At 38.6% G+C, this 21,383-nt stretch overlaps 1 protein-coding gene across 1 annotated transcript in view; it reads right to left on the minus strand.

Annotated features, from left to right (window-relative positions):
• Positions 1-2,959: 2,959 nt before the first annotated feature.
• glcci1a (glucocorticoid induced 1a) overlaps positions 2,960-21,383 on the minus strand; it is a 43,654-nt gene continuing 25,230 nt past the window's right edge. Inside the window, exons 4-9 of the mRNA XM_053489977.1 lie at positions 18,657-18,752; positions 11,170-11,313; positions 10,069-10,218; positions 9,471-9,666; positions 9,239-9,359; positions 2,960-8,056 (exon numbers count right to left, since the gene is read on the minus strand). Coding sequence (XP_053345952.1) covers positions 7,747-8,056; positions 9,239-9,359; positions 9,471-9,666; positions 10,069-10,218; positions 11,170-11,313; positions 18,657-18,752 — 1,017 coding nt within the window. The 3' untranslated portion in view covers positions 2,960-7,746. The remainder of the gene's footprint in view (positions 8,057-9,238; positions 9,360-9,470; positions 9,667-10,068; positions 10,219-11,169; positions 11,314-18,656; positions 18,753-21,383) is intronic.

Below are 21,383 nucleotides of genomic sequence, written 5' to 3' on the forward strand. Positions count from 1 at the left end.
CGTGTGGCTTTGTTACTCGCATTTATGATCAGGGTGATTTCTAGGATTCAGGAACTGGTCTGTTGTATCTGCTTGTTAGGAAGAACATGTGGTTCAATCATCTGAAGTTCATTTACAAACATATTCACTTAATAAATGCTGGTTTTCAAAATAGGTTCCTGCTTAAGGACTCCGTGGTGTCTCCCATAGGACCATCTGCTGTATGTGCTGGAAGTGTTTTTTTTTTTAAGGCATATTAAAACTTTTGAAAAAAAATGCTATCAGGCTATCAGGAGTAGGACAATAATTGCACTCCAGCGTGGCACAATTCTGACATACTGGTGACTATTAAATGCTTTCTACCTCAGAATTGCATTCACATCTGACAAAGTATGCACTGAATTCTTACAAAGCTGTGCCCTGCTCATTGTTTTGCTCTAAAGAGAACAAGTTTTGTAAAAAAAAAAAAAAAAAAAAGGTTCGCATTTCAGGGTGACACATTTTCTTTCTTTTAATGCCCTCCACCCAACGTGGTTGCTTTTCTGGCACGGATGTGTCTCTGCGTCATTTCTAGTAAATGTGGTGTCGCTTCTGCTTCTGTAAAGAAAATGTGGTCTTTGTGTCAGTTACTGTAAAGGAAGTGTGGTCTTTGTGTCAGGTCTTATAAAGGAAGTGTGGTCTTTGTGTCAGGTCTTATAAAGGAAGTGTGGTCTTTGTGTCAGTTATTGTAAAGGAAGTGTGGTCCTTGTGTCAGTTATTGTAAAGGAAGTGTGGTCCTTGTGTCAGTTATTGTAAAGGAAGTGTGGTCTTTGTGTCAGTTATTGTAAAAGAAGTGTGGTCTTTGTCAGGTCTTTTAAAGGAAGTGTGGTCTTTGTGTCAGGTCTTATAAAGGAAGTGTGGTCTTTGTGTCAGTTATTGTAAAGGAAGTGTGGTCTTTGTGTCAGTTACTGTAAAGGAAGTGTGGTCTTTGTTTTAGTTATTGTAAAAGAAGTGTGGTCTTTGTGTCAGTTACTGTAAAGGAAGTGTGGCATTTGTGTCAGTTATTGTAAAGGAAGTGTGGTCCTTGTGTCAGGTCTTATAAAAGAATTGTCGTCTTTGTGTAAGTTATTGTAAAGGAAGTTTGATTTTTGTGTCAGGTCTTATGAAGGAAGTGTGGTCTTTCTGTCAGTTATTGTAAAAGAAGTGTGGTCTTTGTTTTAGTTATTGTAAAAGAAGTGTGGTCTTTGTGTCAGTTACTGTAAAGGAAGTGTGGTCTTTGTTTTAGTTATTGTAAAAGAAGTGTGGTCTTTGTGTCAGTTACTGTAAAGGAAGTGTGGCATTTGTGTCATGTTTTATAAAGGAAGTGTGGTCTTTGTGTCAGGTCTTATAAAGAAAGTGTGGTCTTTGTGTCAGTTATTGTTAAGGCAGTGTGTTATTTGTGTCAGTTATTGTAAAGGAAGTGTGGTATTTCTGTCAGTTATTGTAAAGGAAGTGTGGTCTTTGTGTCAGTTATTGTAAAGGAAGTGTGGTCTTTCTGTCAGTTATTGTAAAGGAAGTGTGGTCTTTCTGTCAGTTATTGTAAAGGAAGTGTGGTCTTTGTGTCAGGTCTTATAAAGAAAGTGTGGTCTTTGTGTCAGTTATTGTTAAGGCAGTGTGTTATTTGTGTCAGTTATTGTAAAGGAAGTGTGGTATTTCTGTCAGTTATTGTAAAGGAAGTGTGGTCTTTGTGTCAGTTATTGTAAAGGAAGTGTGGTCTTTCTGTCAGTTATTGTAAAGGAAGTGTGGTCTTTCTGTCAGTTATTGTAAAGGAAGTGTGGTCTTTGTGTCAGGTCTTATAAAGAAAGTGTGGTCTTTGTGTCAGTTATTGTTAAGGCAGTGTGTTATTTGTGTCAGTTATTGTAAAGGAAGTGTGGTATTTCTGTCAGTTATTGTAAAGGAAGTGTGGTCTTTGTGTCAGTTATTGTAAAGGAAGTGTGGTCTTTCTGTCAGTTACTGTAAAGGGAGTGTGGTCTTTGTTGCAGGTCTTATAAAGCAATTGTGGTCTTTGTGTCAGTTATTGTAAAGGAAGTTTGATTTTTCTGTCAGATCTTGTAAAGGAAGTGTGTTCTTTGTCAGGTCTTGTAAAAGTTGTGTGGTCTTTGTGTCAGGTCTTGTAAAGGAAATGTGGTCTTTGAGTCATTAATTGTAAAGAATAAACACAAGGTGACTAGCATGTTGCTTGCTTTTGTCCTTGCAAAGTCTAGCTCTTCAACAAACCTTTAATTGAAACACTTGTGTGTTGTATTAATCCACTAGTGTGGATTTATAGTTATACTATTAATGTCAGATTAATTGACTAACACTGATTATCAGACAGGATCATGGGAACCCACCTATCCCTGTGGGGAGCACAATCTGCAAAAAGAATTAATGCTGGCTATGATTAAAAGTTATCAAAACACTGCTTGATGCTTAACATCAATTGGCCTTCAAACACCCTAGATTCACATTCTGACCAAGCATCCATCAGACAAATAAGTCTAATCCATGGCGGCTCCACCATGCAACTTACCAAACTTAAGGATTCTGCTGCTGACGGCCTGCTTCCAGGTACTACAGTACACCTTCAGAGGTCTTGTGGATTCAGAGCCGGTTTGGTGACACTAGGGGAACCTAGATTGTGTTAATGTTATGGCTGATCTGTGGCAATGTGACAACACCCATTTCTGTTGGATATATATAAAAAAAAATGTGTAACATTTAATTGACAAATTACTATGCTACAGTATAAAACAAGGAATCACATCATGATATGAAGTCATAAAAAAATTGAGATGAGCTTTACAGTAACTATGCTTTGGGTCTGGTCATTTCTAACCACCATGTCATTGATTGTTTTCCAGTAAAAGCATGCCCACAATTCTTATTACTACTATTACTAATCATCATCTTCCACTGAAAGGATTACAGATGCATTGCAACAGAAATATTTTGATTATAGTATAGTCACAGGAGGACAATATACTCTTTCTACTAATAACCTTTATTTAAATAAGACACAATAGTTTATTTTACAGGGGAAAAAGAAAGGAAACAGCCCAAAGTTCAGGCTGAGGAGTATGAGTCATGTTTTTTTTTCCTGTACCGTCGGTCAGGACAATAGTTAAACCAATGGTGAAATTCAGTAAGTAACAATCTGAGCAGCTGAAGCTGTATGATACTGCATGGCTACACTAAAGTCAAAACTACGAGACTTGAACCATATTGACAAGAAGCGGCGTACACCAATAGACAGGACTGTGATCAGAGTGTTTAAGTGCAGATTTTTCCCTTTTTGCAATTCTTAAATTTCCTCTAAAAGTTGCTTCTTGCAACACACCTTCAATGTTCTAACCGGAACAAAATCTCTGACTATCGTTCGCACTGTAACGCTGGTTTGATACGGAAACACTCACAGTACCCAGCAGTGCCAAAGCACAAAATGTTACAGATGATATAATGGAAATATATAGATCAATTTGTGTTTTATGGTCATGGGGTGCCAAAAGCCAGATCTGTTGATCTACATCCCTGGAGTGTTTGATTCCTGATAAGGATGACCTGAACATTAGCGCCATTGGAAGTAAAACCTCCAGGGAGGTAAGTCACCCAATCTAGGCTTAAGCACTTACTGTATGTACAGTACAACATTTCTATGTGTCTTACATATCATATTTCATGTCTTAAATATATCTTGTTGGTGACATGTATGAAAAATGAATCAATAAGGAAAAAACAATTTAAAGTATGCTATAAATGTTCTCTGTTCAAGCTATTGTCAAACACTGTGGACTGGAGAGGGAATATTCATTCTCCTAAAATGTAAGGCTTTAAAGCAATTAATTTACCTTGCAAACAGCAAAAGATTTATTATTAATATTATTATTATTGCACAAATTCTTAGACAGTATCATTCATTCAATTAACTACTGATGTCTGATAATGAGGTGTAGTATAAAGTAAATAAAACGTTTTACCGTGACCGGCTGCAAAGTGCCTAAAGATATCATTTAAAAATTATACAACCTCAGCAGCAACCATGTTTCCCCTCTCATCTGTTCCAAAAATTCAGCATTTAGCATCACCAGCATACTTATTACTAATCACCCAGTCATCCGTCATCATCTGCACCTGTTTCTCACTGGTTCATGCCTTAACTGAACTAATAGAACACTTACAGTATGACCCTTCAAAACACATGCATTTAAACTAATAAGATCTACAACATGGAAACAGTCATGGGGTCCATGCAATACGGATAGCTTGGTGTTAGCAGTCAGGTGATTGTGAGTTTAGCAAATACTAAAGCTCTGTTTAACAGATCTGTCAAAATTAGGATATAATGAGATGCTAAAAAAAAAAAAAAAAAAAAAAATGATTGAGGTGTGACGGACACTTTTATTTCTATTACCTACAGTATAACTTGTTGAACAAGTTAATATGGACTCTAGGACACATCCACTAAAGTCTGTCTATAGTGAATACATCACTCGGTTTGTTTTATTCATGATATAGCTATAGAACAGACTTTTTTTTTGCCAAGGTTATTACTGTATCTTTGCTAAGCAACTTCGGTCTTTGTGGTTGCCCAGGAGAAAAACCAGCAACGACCGACCAATCAGAACAATCAGGTATCTCCAAGCATAAAACATATCCCTTGCAATAATGTCATAGTTACTAGCAGGAAACTAGTAATTTTGACAAGCTCGTTATTTTCCAATCAGCCATACTGTAGCTTTATACGTTTGGGTCACAGCAATAAAAAGTAACCTTGGCAGCTGATTTTGCATCCACAGCTGACAACTATTATTAATGTTAGGAAGCAGTAATTTTATTTGTGGTACTGATGATTTGTTGACAATGTGATGGTTCTACCAAAACTCCTTAAAAAGTGCAATCTACATGAATATGTGAAATTTTCCACCTTCAAGCAGGCAAACGTCTCAGCGTTATAACTTGTATGGTGTGTAGTTCATAAAACCAGGGTCATTCTGAAGGAGATCCAACGGCCACGGTGCACTCATGACCTCCTGAATCGACGCAAAAACATGATTATTTTACTGTTGCTACAAATTAGTTGCTTATAAATCACTCTGTCACTCATCATGAATGATTTGGCCCTAGAATTGGATCGGCAGCTTTTAACATACTGTACATGCGAAAGAGACACAGAATGTCACGTGTAATATTTGTGAACTAAAAAGCTGATTCACATCAGGGACTGCGGAGGAAAGTGCATACTATATATGAGTGTGTGTGTTCAGGTGTGTATGAATGTGTGTATGAATAAGGAGCTCAGCACGAGAATGGACACACTGTAGAGTGCAAATTACCTGAGTTTAAACTCACACCTGAAGCTGGGCTATAAACAAATACTGTGCAATATTATAGCGTTTTTTATGCTTTTTTTTTTTTTTTTTTTTTTTACATTTTTTAAAACTATTTTTTTTTTTATTTAATTTCTTAAAAGTAACAAAACCCCAGACAGACTGTAAACGTAATTCCAAAAAGTAGATCACAATTTTTTTCTCTACAACATACATAAAGCAATAAACAGTTCTCAACTCAAGCAAGCTTTTATCTTTTTTATATAGATACTCATATATCTATATTGATATAGATATTTTATAGATATAGATAGAGAGAGCTTATTCATACTGTAAATGTTTAAAAAAAAAAAGAAAACAGACATGACACTGTAATCGTCAAACATATATGATCAATTTCAGATACATGCATCCGACCCTTCCTGTTAAAGCTTACTTGAAGCCTTTTCAATGTAACGTTTTTTTAATCTTCTTCACTAAAAGCAATCATTACTGTGTTGTAGCTGAAAAAGAAGGTATCCTGCTTAAGTCGAGCAGTTATTTGCTTAAATCTCACTCACTCAACAGAAAGCGAAGCTGTGCAATCGTTCAAATCCACATGAGTGAGAAGATGAATCACACCAAAAAAAGCTAATTCAAAAAGTGTGACCAGAACTCAATGTCAAACTGTATAAATAAGATGAGAATAAAGTTGAAAAAAATAATAAAATCAGAAGTCCCAAGAGGCTGTTGATTATTATATCACTTTCTCTTCCAATTATCTCGAAATGACGACTTATTTTTCTTGAAACTAAATGTAAACATAAAATATCCTCATCGTAGGCCTGACCTAACCTGAGAGGATTTCTGACAGGATTTTGATTCGGATTACTTAATCTTTGTTATTTTCATTACAAAAGCTTCAATGCTAATGCTAGTCAGCTAGCTAACATGAGCCAATTTGAAATTTCATTTTCATTGCTAACTCCAACCAGCTAGTTAATATGATCTAACTGGATATCTGAAAGGATCTTGGCTCATAAGCATTAACATTCATTACCAGTTGGCTAACTAACATTGGCTATCCTAACAAGAACTTTCAGTCATACTCACCTTCATAGCTAATGCTAACCAGCAAACTTATGTAACCCAACCTTACAGGATATCTGAAAGGATTTTAGAGGTCATAATCAAAAATGGTTCTAATATTTTCTGCCAATATTATGTGGCTCAAAAGGATTTCTGACAGAATTTCAAGTCATTATTGTTAATAATCATAACTGTCTATGCTAACACAAGCAAGCTAGATAACATGTCACAATTTCTGACAGAAATTCTATGACAGAAATTCTAAGTCATAATCAATGCTAGCGAAACTAGGTAGTATAAGATAATCTGAGATGATTGCTGACAGGATTTTACGACGTAATCATGAGTATCTGTAATGACTATACTGTAAATAACTAGGTAATCCGAGCTAGCTAGCTGAATATTTGAGAACATTGTTTACATTTAAAAAATGTTAATGTTCTTTGCTAATGTCAGCAAGACGGTCTGGACATTTCATAAAACCTTGAAAAATTATTCATATTAATAATAATTATAATAATAATAAATTACATCATCTTGCAGGACATTGCTTACATCATTGCACATCATATGGGCATATAAGGCTAAAAAGCACAGCTAATCATCAGTTAGCTAGCAAAGTGTTTAGGTAGTATGTTCACTAACTTGGTAGATACTTGGAAAATCAGGTAAATAAAGACTCTTGAACAAGAGAAGTAATTAGTTATTAGTTAAGAATTGTCTTGACATGTCCTACTTAAAAAAAAAAAAAAATCCACAATAATGTTTATTTCTATGTTGACTTTTTTATGTGAAAGTGGTTTCATTGAGACACTAAACTGAATGTTTAGTCTTATTGCATAAAGTTAACCCAAAAAAGATACTCGATCTCAGTGCAAGGAAATAGGTTGTTATCTCAAGATAACTAGTTCTTAGAGTTCCCTAAAAAAAAAAAAAAAAAAAAAAAAAAAACGGCTCCTTGGAACTTCTGAAGAAAAAAAAATGACAGCTCACTCTTTTTTCTTTCGTCATTTAAGGTTAACATTGAACTTACATTTGCATATTTTGTGTCCATAAAACCCTCACGCTCTTTATTTTAACATTAATATTATATATATAATTTTTCACCAGCTTCTGTGGTGCTGCTCCAAATACAGCTTGCACACTTGCACACTATAGCCTTTTAGCTTCAGTCCCTGTCAGTAACAGTGCGTAAGAAAATGGGGCAAACGTGAGAACGGATTGAACTGGAACGTTATTCTTGTGTTCGGAACCTTGTGTGTCACTATGACATGCAGACAGTGGAGTTTTCAGTTCAGAAAAAGGTGGAAAGGGGGCACCTAGTCATCTATGAAGGGCACGAAGTGCCACAGAGACCAGCTCTGGGCAAATGAAGCTAACTGCACAGTTCTGAGTTTGTGTGTGTTGCCTCTTGTTGGGACGGAGACGTGCCAGCTGCTTCTGGCGGATCGTCTGTGCTGGTGCTGATGGAGACCTGAGTGGGGTGGAGCAGGGCGTACATGGCTGAGGAGGTCACACCACTGGGATGTCCACCCTCCTCGTCCACTTCGTCAGCTTGGGAGGCCGAGTGCTGGAGCAGAGGGCCTGGTATTCTGACAGGGCAGAAAGCTGAGCCAGTGGGGTTGAAGTTCACCTTGTTTTTATCAGGGCAGGAGAAGAGAGGGGTTGTAGAGGACTGTCTCGACCTGAAAGAAAGATGATTTTGAAATTATTTGCAAATTTCCCTTCACGTCTCAGGCCACGCCCTGTGATTATTGTTTCTCAAGTGGAAATGTAAATGGAGGACTTTTGCTTTTACTTGAGCAGGGAATCTCTAGTTTTACTCAAGTACAGGATTTGTGCCATTGAACAAACAAACAGCTCAATCTTGCTCTTGTTGCTGGAATAGTCTAAATTCAAATTTCAAATTACATTTTTATTTGTCACATACACAGTTATTCACAGAACGATATGCAGGTGAAATGCTTATCACGAGACCACTCGTGACCTTAAAATCAAGATCATTAATAAGAAATGAATTATAGAATAGAACATGAATAAACTATAGAAAAACTTGTCTGTAGAAAAAAATTGAAGAACAAAATATAATATTATATATATATATATCATAATATATAATAAAAAAAGATATAAAAAAACGTAGATGTACAAAATATAGACAATATGGCTGTACAAATATGGAAAATATGGAAACTGTTGCGGAAATTGATATAGAATTTAAATAGAAATGTCTGGGGAGTGTGCAAATTATCATGAATGTGAGAATTTGTCCATATGTCTACAGTACATTTCTGTAATGACCTAAGGATTCAATTTTTTTTTTATTAATAGATAGACAAATATTAGAGAATACTGATTAAATAATTTGTTTCATCTAGCCTGCGCTAAAATTGTCTAATTTAAGTTATAATTCAAGATGCAACCTACAGATGCATACACACACACTCATATGCTATGGTCAATTTGGAAATGCCAATCAGCCTAAAACACAAACTTCTGGAATATAGCAGCTGGTATCTGGAGGAAACCCAACCAAGATTCGAATCCCCAACCGTACAGTAGCTACTGTGTGAGTTATATTAGCCAAGTTAACAAAAACTGGTTTATAACTCATATACATCTACGTACTGTTCATTAAAGCTCACCAAGGCGAACACTCCTTTTTCATGATGCTCTCTAGTGACCCCTAGCAGTAGTTCTGAGTGTCAGCAATTAAACTGTAATCATCATAGATCAGAGTCTTGTTCTCTTCTTCTTGGTTTATACTTTATACTTGGTTTATATCTACTCACTACACCTACTAACTACCGGTCCTCTGACTGTCTTTTGCTCTGGCTGTGACATTTGCGAAATGAAGCCACACTCACGTTGTTTCTTCGAACACTTTGATCTTCTCGCAGCCCTCAGGAGGCTCCCGCTTGAACATGTAGCTGTTGTTGGGTTTGGGCGACGAGGCAAATTTGGGAAGAGGGGAGCTGCTGCCGCTGTCTGCAGACAGAGCGATCACAGAAATTACACTTCTGCACAGAATCGAGAACATTCAGTGAAATTAGTAACAGATTATTGTCATTATATGTGCACCGTATGTGTGACCCTGACCTTTGTCTCGGTCATCGAGGAGCTCATCTGTGGAATACGGGCTGCCATCGTGTGATCCTGCCGGACACGGTGACGCGCTGGAACAGCTGCTGGAGCGGCCAAGTACCGCTGGGTTCTGAGAGTCCAAACCACATGTACTGCTGCTCCGCTGCTGAGGAGGAAATGGGGCACGACGTCCATCGGGTACCTCCAATGCCTCCCAGAAACAGAAGAAGAAAGAGGGAAAGACATCGAAAGATGAAAGTGGGTAAAAGAAAGAGGTGGATCTGTGACTGACAGGATAATAAAAAAAAAAATATGGGTATGGAGGTACTGTACTCCGTGCCAGTCAGTTCCAGTGAAGAAGGTGTAACCTCTGTATCAGTCAGTATCACAGTAAAGAATGTGTAACCTCTGTATCAGTCAGTCTCAATAAATAAGGCGTGGCCTCCATTACATTGCATCACATGATAGTGCACCACCATATTGTAGTGTGTCCAAAAAAAAAAAAATCCCTCTAAATATCATCAAACTGAATTACTGTCTGCTTGAAATATATATTTAATCCATCACTGTAGATCATCGTATCATATCGTATCGTATCATATCGTATATCTACCTTCAGCTCTTCCTTCTCTCCGTTATCTTTAATAAAGACTTTCTCCAGCTCGTGATTGATGCCCTCCATGCTGCTGGGAACGCGTGAGATGGACGGTTTCGGTACGGTGATGTTGGGCAGGGTCATCTGTGCCGGCTTCGACATGGGAGACTGAGGGGGCATGTGGTAGACTGTTAATTCTGCATCATGCAACAGAGACCCAGAGTAATAAACAGCACACGAGCCATAGGCTTGTAAAAGTGTTAAAAGCAGTTAGTCATCATTTGAACTCATCCTCTACAAAAGAAGCTAAATCAAACTGAAATCAGGTTTATTATAAATAATATAAATCAAATAAAATTTTTAAATGTAGATTTTTTCAATATAACGGCCATTTCTCCAGTGACTTGTACACTTTTGTGTGTGTGTGTGTGTGTGTGTGTGTGTGTGTGTGTGTCTGGCTGAACATTAGACTTTCTGTTGGTAACATATGCGTGTGTGTTTGCATGCGTGCGAGCGTGTGTGTGTGTGTGTGCGCGAGCACGCTCACAGCGTCTCAGCTGGACATGGGACAAGCTTCTAGTTTGTGTGTGTGTGTGTGTATTTTCACAGTGACTTGGCTGGACATTGGACAAGCTGTTGATAGTGTGCATATGTCTTTATGTGTGTGTGTGTGTGTGTGTGTGTGTGTGTGTGTGTGTGTGTGTGTATGTTTTCATAGTGGATATGGGTCAAGTTTCCAGTAGTGTGTGTGTGTACGCACGTTTGAGTGTGTGTGTGTGTGTGTGTGTGCTCACAGCAGCTTGGCTGGAAATGGGACAAGCTACTGGTTTTGTGTGTGTGTGTGTGTGTATGTGTTCACAGTGACTTGACAAGCTGTTGATAGCGTGCATGTGTGTGTCTGTGTGTGTTTGTCCGTGTGTGCGTGAGTGTGTGTGTGTGTGTGTGTGTGTTTGTCTGTGTGTGCGTGAGTGTGAGTGTGTGTGTGTGTGTTCACAGTGGTTGGTCTGGATATTGGACAAGTTTCTGGTAATGTGTGCGTGTGTAATATAGTCATGTCATAACCATGCGTGCGTGTGTGTGTATGTGTGCGTGAGTGTGTGTATGTGTGTGTGCGCTCACCGTGGCTTGGCTGGACATGCTGCTGGTAGTGTGTGTGGTGGTGAAGATGCAGCAGTGGAGGGGAGACAGAAGCTCCCTACTGTCCTTAATATGGCGACTTCCTCCTTGTTTAGTGCGCTGGAATTGCAGGCGGAGCTTAGCAATCTGAAACACAGAGAGAGAGAGAGAGAGAGAGGGAGAGAGGGAGAGAGAGAGAGAGAAAGACTCAGTGAGACTAATCTATCACAATCACATTTTAACTTGCTGATTCTCAGAACTGCTGCTAGGGGGCACTGCAGAGCAATATAAACAAGCAGCACAGCAGTAGGACTTTATATCAAAGCACTATGCGGAGTATATCAGTTCCTGTGATATTTGTTTGGGTTTAGCTTTGGTGAGAATCAAGAGACTGAATTAGGCGGTTAGAACCAGGCACACACCACCCATACGCGTTTCTGCCATAATCTGTTAAGTAAGTTACAAGTGTATAAACATATACAAATCTATAAAAGCAAAGTATCTGCAGGTTTTTGGTTCCATAACTTTTTCATTATATCAATATATATTTACATATCAATATATATATATATATATTATTTTGAAATGCTTAGCCGATCACATATAAATGTGAACGTGCTTGTTGTGCATTAGTGAACTGGTTTACCCCCACGCCTAGCTATGCATTATTTATAAAAACATATGTTCTGTAGGACATTATTGTTGGGGAACTCTGCATGGTTTCTTATAATCCTTCACCAAAAATATGTTGTATGATATTAAATACAAGTTATACATAGTTGCCTAAATCGGCATAACTGCTAAGATTCATCTTAAAAGTATTTAAAAGTAGTTTTAAAGCAATGACTGTAAACAAGGGAATCAAAGGTGTAAGATGACCCTTAGGATAAATTAAGGCGAATAGGACTATTTCACGAAAAAGAAAATCCAGACCATCTGAATGAGAACATAATAATTGGGTACAGATTTGACCAGCATTACTGTACATTGCCTTTCACGTGATGCGAAATTTTTTTAAACATGGGCAAATGTATCTTATATTTATTAATTAATTGTATTAGCAATTAACTATAAGGTTGTTTAGATTTTTTATTTTTATTTTTAGACAGTAATGCTTCAAGAATGATTTTGCCACTAGAATTAATTAATTTTTAAATTCCATCTTTAGGCACTTTTTGTTCCCATTTCTTTCATTTAATCAACATTATATCATTTAATTAATATGAAGAAATGAGGAGTGGCTTAAGACTTTGGCACATAAACCACAAAAATTCTTGGAATGCCTTTTCTGAGGACACACAACATGCCATCCACATAAATGTGACAAACTAAGTAACATTAGTAACTAAGTAGTCTCATACTGAATATGAGACAAGGGTACAAAGGTCAAATGTGGTTAAACCTTGTGAAAAATACAAGAATAAGCCACAACGATAACAGCACATAACATTAATTATATACAAGTAAACTGGTGACAGGAGCATGAGCTCAATGCCCGCCCATGCCCACGAGGACCAAAGGGCAGCGGCTCTGGTCCGATCCCACAGAAAAGCCTCTGCTGCACAAATAAGGCATTGGACTACAGTTCGGAAGATCCCAGGTTCAAACACCACAACCACCAAGTTGCCACTGTTGGGCCCTTGAGCAAGGCCCTTAACCCTCAACTGCTCAGATGTATAATGAGATAAAAATGTAAGTCGCTCTGGATAAGAGCGTCTGCCAAATGCCTAAATGTAAATGTAAATATAAATCGCCATAAAATCGACCCAGTGGACAAAGTGCCCAAGGCAGCCGCAATCTGATCGAGCAGCCAGACAAACAAGTGTAAACAGTAATGTTTATCTTCTATGCTGTTAATCTGGCACTGACATTAAATCTGCATTACCTCTGACTGCTACAGTACGTGCCCTAACAGTTCACAGATCAAGAACATGCCCTTATCTTAACAGACTCTTCTGATGTGGTTGCATCATTTGGATGTAAAGACCTTCAGCAGATCTGGATCTGATTACTTTTTGCTTGAAGTCAGAGCTACGATTTTTGATCTTGATAGGTATCTGGTGCTTTTGCCACATTTCGTTTTTACATAATGTCACCGATCTGCGACTTCCTGTTTAGCAGCAAAAAATATACAGTAAGAGATAAGAGATATATATTTTTTTCAATCGATCAGCTGTTGGATGACATGAATAATGTTGATGCAAACAAAATGAGAAATGTCTGACTCTATCAGAAAAATGCACGGAGCATTGAGGAACGCTAAAGGAAATGCTATAAGCACTACGCCTACACACTCTTCAGTTATAGAGCAGGATAGAATCCAGGTGTGACGTAGTTTCTGGTATCTAGCACCTACTGTATATATAACTGGAAATGGGCAATCGGATGGTTCAATCTATCCGGAGCACACAACAAATGTTTTGCGTTACAGAATAACTGACACAGTTATACAGTAACTTCGAACAGTCTAATTGCTTTAGCAAACAAATGCACTTGACTTTTATAAAGCACTCGTTCAGTGGAGAAAGAAGTTCTTAAATTGAAGCAACAAGCACTATAAAGTGTATATATATTATTCCAATTCACATGTAGTGCATTATACATGCTTTTAAAAGAAGCCACTTTTTACACTTTCGCTCCAAACCATTTCCACGTTTATGGAGTTCCTGGGAGGCCAGCGTTTCAGGCGTGAAGCAGACGGTCCGATCATGGCTCCGGTGGACTGAGTGTAGCAGGGGATTATATAAAGAGTTTTAACTTTCACAACTGTGCTGTACTTTTCTGCACAGTCAAAAATCCCGGTTTCACCTGAACGCCCCCTTATAAACCTGTTTTCACTGATGTCTAAGGTTACAGGGCGAGGGGGTATGGTACGGGATCTGATATCACCTCAACTCTTGCAGATTTAAGAAAATGATCCCTAGACTGTATTTATTAAAGTCATCACTGCAGTGTGTGTGTTTTTGCCCCGTACATTATTAAATGACCCCCCTTTAGTGTTCTCTCACCTCACTTAGCCCCCCCATGTCTACAATACTAAATATCAGTGTTATTACATGAACAGCACCAGGAACAGTAATGACAAACAAGTACATATAATGAAATAGTGTGCGGACAGGGCCGGGACAAGTCTGGACAGGTCCTCCAGTTCGGTGTCCTCATGCTAATTTCAGAAATACGTTGTTGTTTTAACACTCGGTCACTTCGCTATGGTAACACAACAACAGGCAATGCTAACAGGATATCTTTTTTTTTTTTTTTTTGTCAGAAGCAAAACCAACAATGGCACTGTGTGCACTGCAAATCATTTTAGCATTTGTGCAACAGTTTCCCACAGCAGGCTGTGTGCGTTCACGTCTGTTCGGTGCTGCTGAGAAAAAAAATCTGGACTTTTTTTTTTTTTTTTTTTTTTATCCCAGAGTCCCAGGGCTCTCAGATTAACCACACAGTAATTGAAAACACACAGTGTGGCTGCAGTTGTCACACAGAACTGATATAAGCAGAAATATGGTGGGTGGAACAGGCTTGTTCATGAGAGAGACCAGACTGAGAACGTCCAACGAAAAACGTCATCAGGGATTTTTACAATCTAGTTCCTGTGGTCTGTCCACGTTCTTCTTGATTTAAAGGAGTGGGCCTCCTTGTGGTCTTCCGGGTGTATTGGTGGCTTAGTGGCTCAGATTTCTCGCCTGCCATGTGGAAGGCATGGGTTCAATGCCCACCTGATGCCCAAACCCCAGCCGCTGGATCCCAAGCACAGATAAAAATGGGAGGGTTGTGTCAGGATTAGGGCTGCACGATATTAGGAAAATATGCGATGTGCAATATTGTTGTTGAATATTGCGATAACGATATTTCTTATATTTCTTGCGATATAATATTTCCTTAGAGAAATGCATTTTTTATTATTAGTGTTGCCCAGTTTTTAAAAATCATTTATATATGTAATGATCATACTAAAATAAACAGGTAATAAATATTCGTCTGATATAATTAAATCTAATTCAGGCTAAAAAGAAACTATATGTCAAGAAAGTTGCAAATATTTAAACTTCAAAACACTATGAATGACTTAAAACACTCAGCAGATATTCAGATTTCTGGTCCGCTGTTACCATAGACCTGCCAACACAATATGAATTACTTTCAAACAATACTTTTTATTTACGTGTAACCATACCCTCATTAAGAGTGTCTTAAAACATGAGCATCTTTTAAACAAAATATTTCCTTTGGCTTGCCTGTTTTCTTTGTTTTTTTTAATAAAAATAAATATTATCAAACAAAAATGAAATAAAAAAATACTTTTAAGTATAAAGATATAAGTATAAAGATATAAGCAGGTATAAAGATAGTAAGGGCCCATCTGATTGGTCAAATTTGGACACATAAATTAAATTTCATTTATAGCAACTCTTTGCGATACAGATATCGCGTATACCATTATCGCGATAACGATAATTTTTCTATATATCGTGCAGCCCTAGTCAGGATGTTAATCTGTCTTGTCCCAGCTACCCGGCTCATTAGGTTTCTTAGTTAGCTAGTTGGTTTCTGTTAACTTACGTTGTTAATTTATGCTGTCTGTATGTAGCAGATTGGTCCAGGAGGGACGTTGTTTCGTTTCACTGTGTACTAAACTATACAGTAAATGGTTGAAGTAACAATAAAAGTCTACTTAACTTGACTTGACTAAAAACCTGTGTGCGGATCAGATGGCCTGCTGTGGCAACCCCTCGAAGGTAGCGGCTAGATGACTAACAAAAACAACAACAACCTCCTTGTGGTCTTCTGCTTTTCTAGCCCATCTCCGTCAACATGTTTATTCTGGGATGTTTTTCTGCTTAGCACGGTTGTACAGAGTGGTTTTTCTCATCGCTGATTGTCTTTATTAGTACCTGATAGAAAGCAACAAACTTAATCGATGTCTTCATACAGGAAGAAGTTTCGAGAAGGAATTATATGCGAGAATTACAGGTAAAGAAAGAATCATACGTAAAAGGTCCTCATATGAGGATTGTACAAGTATATAGAGCCTAAAATTTCATATCCTCATATGAGAGGTTTCCGTCGGGTTTTCCGGTTTCCTCCCACAGTCCAAAGACATGCAGGTTAGGCTAATCGGCGTTCCCGAATTGAGTGTAGTGTATGAATGATAATCAGGCTTAGTTAAGCTGGCAACCCGGACACAGAAACGTTACCCTGATACCCCATATAAGGACATTTGCGTCTTAAGCTAAAAATGCTTTCAGCTTGTTTGCAGGTAAGACGTGTGTGCTGCATGATGCACTTTATGTCCACATTAGCACAAAATGCACTCGAGTTGCATATTCACACACACACACAAAAAAGCCTAATCTGAAGGCAGCCTACTGTAAGTGTTGGTCTTAGCAGGTTAGCATGCGCAAAAAGGTTGGTACGATAAGTGTTTTTTTTTTTTCTTCTTTTTCATGAACAAAACAAAACGCACTAATCATTCTGATTACAGAGTGTTTGTGATCACGGAGATGGAGATGGTAGTGAAGTAAAAACAGAGCGCTGTGGTGATGAGTGTGCATGAGAAACTTTTTGGCTTGGGTGAAAATTGCGCCTGTATTTGCAGGTCAACCACAGGCCACTGTGAAAATCTTTTTTTTTTTTGTTGCATGCGTGGCGTTTTAGAAGCGTGCAGGACACATCACGTTTAGCACCTCAGCCTTACTTTAGCATCTGCTAAACGATACTGTAATTACGACCTCTGTTCCATTTACACCGCCATACTTCTGATATCTTTATAGATATAAACCCTTCACCCCCTGTCTAATTAGCATCACCCTCCACGGCCGAAATGTCACGATACCTTATATAACCGTCATATATTTATATGCGAACTCTACAAATCACCAGCACATTCCTACATGTGAAAAAGAAAGAAAGAAAGAAAGAAAGAAAAAAGATCTACCAACATAGCTCAGCTCAAGCCACTTCAAAAGGCTTAAGATGGCTTATTACAACATTAAACACCGTGAGACTTAATGACAACTCATGTAGAAACTGTAGCACTCCCACGTGAACACACACACACCACACCACACATACACACACACATGCACTTTTTTTACATGCTCTTCTAGCATAACATATGTATATTCAAATGAACTGGAGACAGGTGCATACACACACACACACACACACACACACACACTGTATAGATACTGTACCAACAGATATGAATATTCAAATATACAATGCATGTTTACAATTAGTAACTACACACACACACACACATACTGTACACACACATATACACACACATGTACACACACATGTACACACACATGTACACACACACGCGCATACACATACATATACACACAGACATACTGTACACATACAAACACATGCATGCATACATACACACATACAAACACACGCATGCATACATACACACATACAAACACACACATGCACACACATATACACACACATATACACACACACACAAACATGCACGCTACACTCTCATGCACACAAATTCCTGTATCACACATGTTTGCACTCAAACTTACTATAGGTACTTCATAGATGTTGTTACTGCAGACACAACACACACACACACACACACACACACACACACACACACACACACACACAAATTAGACACCCATGCACATGCACATTTAAAAATATGTAAATATATAAACATTTGAATAAGCATAAACACCTAGACAATTGCATTTTACTCATTCACACACACACACGCACACACACACACGGGCTACATACACATAGGTACACATTCCTATGTGTCACACGTGTGCATACATGCACACAAACATATGTACATATCCATGTTGTGTTACTGCACACACAAACACAAACACACAATATGGTCAAACATGGACCATAATATAGACAAACACACACACATAGATAGATAGATATTTATATGTTCGCATGTACACAGTCATTTCACATTACATGTGCACACACAGACACACACACATACACACACTGCTTAGCTCTTCAGTGCGTACCGGTGATATTTATTGGGGGATTTTGGAGGAAAACTGCATGGCCATACTCAAGCAGGAAGTGGCTTGTTGCATGAGCAGACTGGTTTATCTAACTTCACACACGAGGGTGGAGAAGCCCAGATGAAGCTGCCACCGATGTGGCTAACGCTGCTGCTCACAGAGCGCTAGCGGAGCAGGAAGCCTAGAAGCCGCAGAGGAAGTTCTACGCAGCAGTGCTGCAGGCCTGTGTGGAGCGGGGTAAAGGGCTCTCATATCTGACCTCCTCTCTCTCTCTCTCTGTCACGCAGCCGTCATACTCGTCTGATTATTACGCTGTGATAAAGTGCTAACTCAGCATTTTTGTGACCGAGATAGCTCCCTGAGAAGTAGCGGGGACAGTGACCACAGAGTAGCGGTGTGTAAACAGGCCTGTTTTTTTGTTTTTTTTCTTTCCCTCGAGTGTGTGTCTGTGTGTATGTGTTCGTGTTACCGTACCTCTTTAAGCTGGTCGGCGCAGCCCCAGGACGCCGAGCGCTGGTGGGTGTTCCTCAGCTTCCTCTCGGGCGAGTCTTCACTCCAGCATCTAGGAGTCTGACACAGCACACAGGCAGCACAGTTCATAATGCTGTAAAAAAGTACTTGGTTTTTGTTGCAAATTCGTCGCACTTAAAGGATGCAACAACTGCAATCAAGTCCTTGTGATAACGAGCAATGAATCTTTAACATCTCTGTGGAGGAATTTTGGACCGCTCTTCTTTGCAGAATTGTTTTAATTCGGCCACATTAGAGGGTTTCTGAGCATGAACAGCCTGTTTAAAGATCTCCAGCGAATTTAAGTCCGGATTCTGACTAAGCCGGTCCGAAAAAATTTATTTCGTATTTTACTTCGGGAAACAGGACTGGGGGCAAATACTTTTTCATAGCACTGTATGACTATGGCAATGCATTTACAGTATAGCTTCAGCATTCAGTGTTTTGCATACGGGCATCGGTGGCCCAGGGGTAGGTTTCTCGCCTGCCATGTGAAAAACCTGGGTTCAGTTCCCACCCAATATCCAAACCCCAGCCAAACACTGGACACAGTCCTGGGCCCGAGTCCTATAAAATGGGAGGGTCGCGTCAAAAATGGCATTTGATGTAAAACCCGTGCCATGTTGTGGGAGGATCGGATGGAGCCCATGTCAGGAGCAGCCGAAAAATGAACAACATTTAGTGTTGCACTTAAACATGTTTGTTTTCCAGAGCAACTAATGGAAAAAAATTAAAACTGAATAAATCGGTTTGCGACTAAAGGATACAAATGCGAGCGTTGTTTACATGCACTCTGGTAGACGTGAGTCCCGAAGACTGCTTTTTAGAGTTTTAATATTTATAAAATTCTGTAAGCTAAAAAAGGAAGGCAAACTCATCAAAGTGTGAAGCGAAATGCAGCTTTAAACCAACGCTAATACATAAATAATAAACAAAAGATTAATTAATATAATCATCTAGTTTTTTTGTGAATTCTTCTAAAATTCAATAATAATTACAGTGTGAATTAAACTTAAAGCTAGCTCTTTATTACCCTCATGTGTGTATTGTAGAAATCTAACAATGACAACACCGTTTCCCCAGTGAAGCATGGTGGTGGGAGCATCACAGAGTATTATTCTTAGTTTCTTGGTTGCTTCTCTTGTTATGGGGTTGCTGAATATTACTGGAGGACCTCTTTTTAACACAGAACCACGATTGTGCCATATGGGGTGTTTTAATTTTATTACCGTCTGATACTTTCACACAACTTGGACTTGTTTTGAACAAACTGTGTTCCTCCTTAGCTCCTTCATCAACGTTCACCACAAACAGATGTGGTAATACTGAGATCACATGACGTTTTGATTGCATACTGTACAAGTAGACCTCATTCAAATATGTGAAGGGAAGTAGACAAATCGGGTCGAAAGTTGAGTAATTTTTGTGTCAATGTAATAAAAGTTAAGTGAAGTGCAAAATACTTCTAGAGAAACAGGATGTTTTGGACAGACGCACTCCTGCAGCTGTGCAAGCAAGATGCCCCAGAGGCTGCAGGGAAAACCCATCACAAATCACATGGGTGATTTCTAATATTTCATCCAGCTCACAGCGGCTAGCGTGAATCTAAAACCTCACCAATGCACATTACAAACTTGGAGCCGAAATGCGCTGGAATAGCAGATTAGAAATAGCGACGTCTTGGCCCCCGAGTGATTAATAAGTTATAACAACGAAGCAGACGGCTATAAAAAGAAGCAGCCATCTCTCATGGATGACGTATGCACTGCCCTCCTTAGGCAGGAGGGGAAAAAGGACAAAGCTTTTTTTGTTTTCTTCTGAATCATCAGCAGCTGACCTATCAGGTGTGTTTTACCAGCCTTCCAGTGTGTATCGCTACGATTCTGGCTGGTGCAGTAAAATATATTGAAGAAAGAATAAAAAAATAAAAAAAAGTCAGTAGGCCAAAGCTGAGCCATATTTGGAGCGCTCGCAGCTGTAGCAGGTCTCTCAGAAGACTCCATTCATCTAGAAGATGGAAGTCACGTTTCAAAGACAAGCCTTTTATAGATGGACAGAAAGATCGGCTTTAGAGACGAGGAAACTCGGAACGGCTTTGAAGGCAATCTCGTCGACTTTCTATTAAAAAGGAGCCAAGAGAGCTCGAACCGCAGCCAAGTCCTTTCACCACCTGCCCGGGTGTGTGTTTCCCAGCACAGTAAAGCCACACCACAGCTCTCACAGCTCCGGGATTAAAGACAGACCCAGAACAGAAAGAAAAGGCTTAAGCCAAGAAGAGCTGGTGCACATGTACCAAATTTTACTGCTAATATGCACGCTTCATTCCTTTTCTGTCCCTATTAAGTGCAAGGGATTGCCTCAGACTGGATTTACTGCTCCGTTTAGTTGCATGTTTAAACATAAAAAAGAAACATTAATAAACTATTTAAAAATGTTTCCAATTATTTGGCAGACCTTTTATTTACCATATCTCTTTTATACCTATTAATATTATATTACTATTAAATTGTCAGCTTACATGTACCTTAAAACACATTTTAATTAGGCTACATTAATATATGTAAGTCATTGAGTTTTTAACCTGAAACTACCTTTGTGTATTTTTATTTTTATTTACTGTATATTTATCAAGTAATTGGCATTTTGGGAAATTTGTTTAATTTACTTAACTTTGTTTAGGTAATTAGTTTT

Source organism: Clarias gariepinus, chromosome 28, assembly GCF_024256425.1.
Source record: "Clarias gariepinus isolate MV-2021 ecotype Netherlands chromosome 28, CGAR_prim_01v2, whole genome shotgun sequence".
Taxonomy (NCBI): Eukaryota; Metazoa; Chordata; class Actinopteri; order Siluriformes; family Clariidae; genus Clarias; species Clarias gariepinus.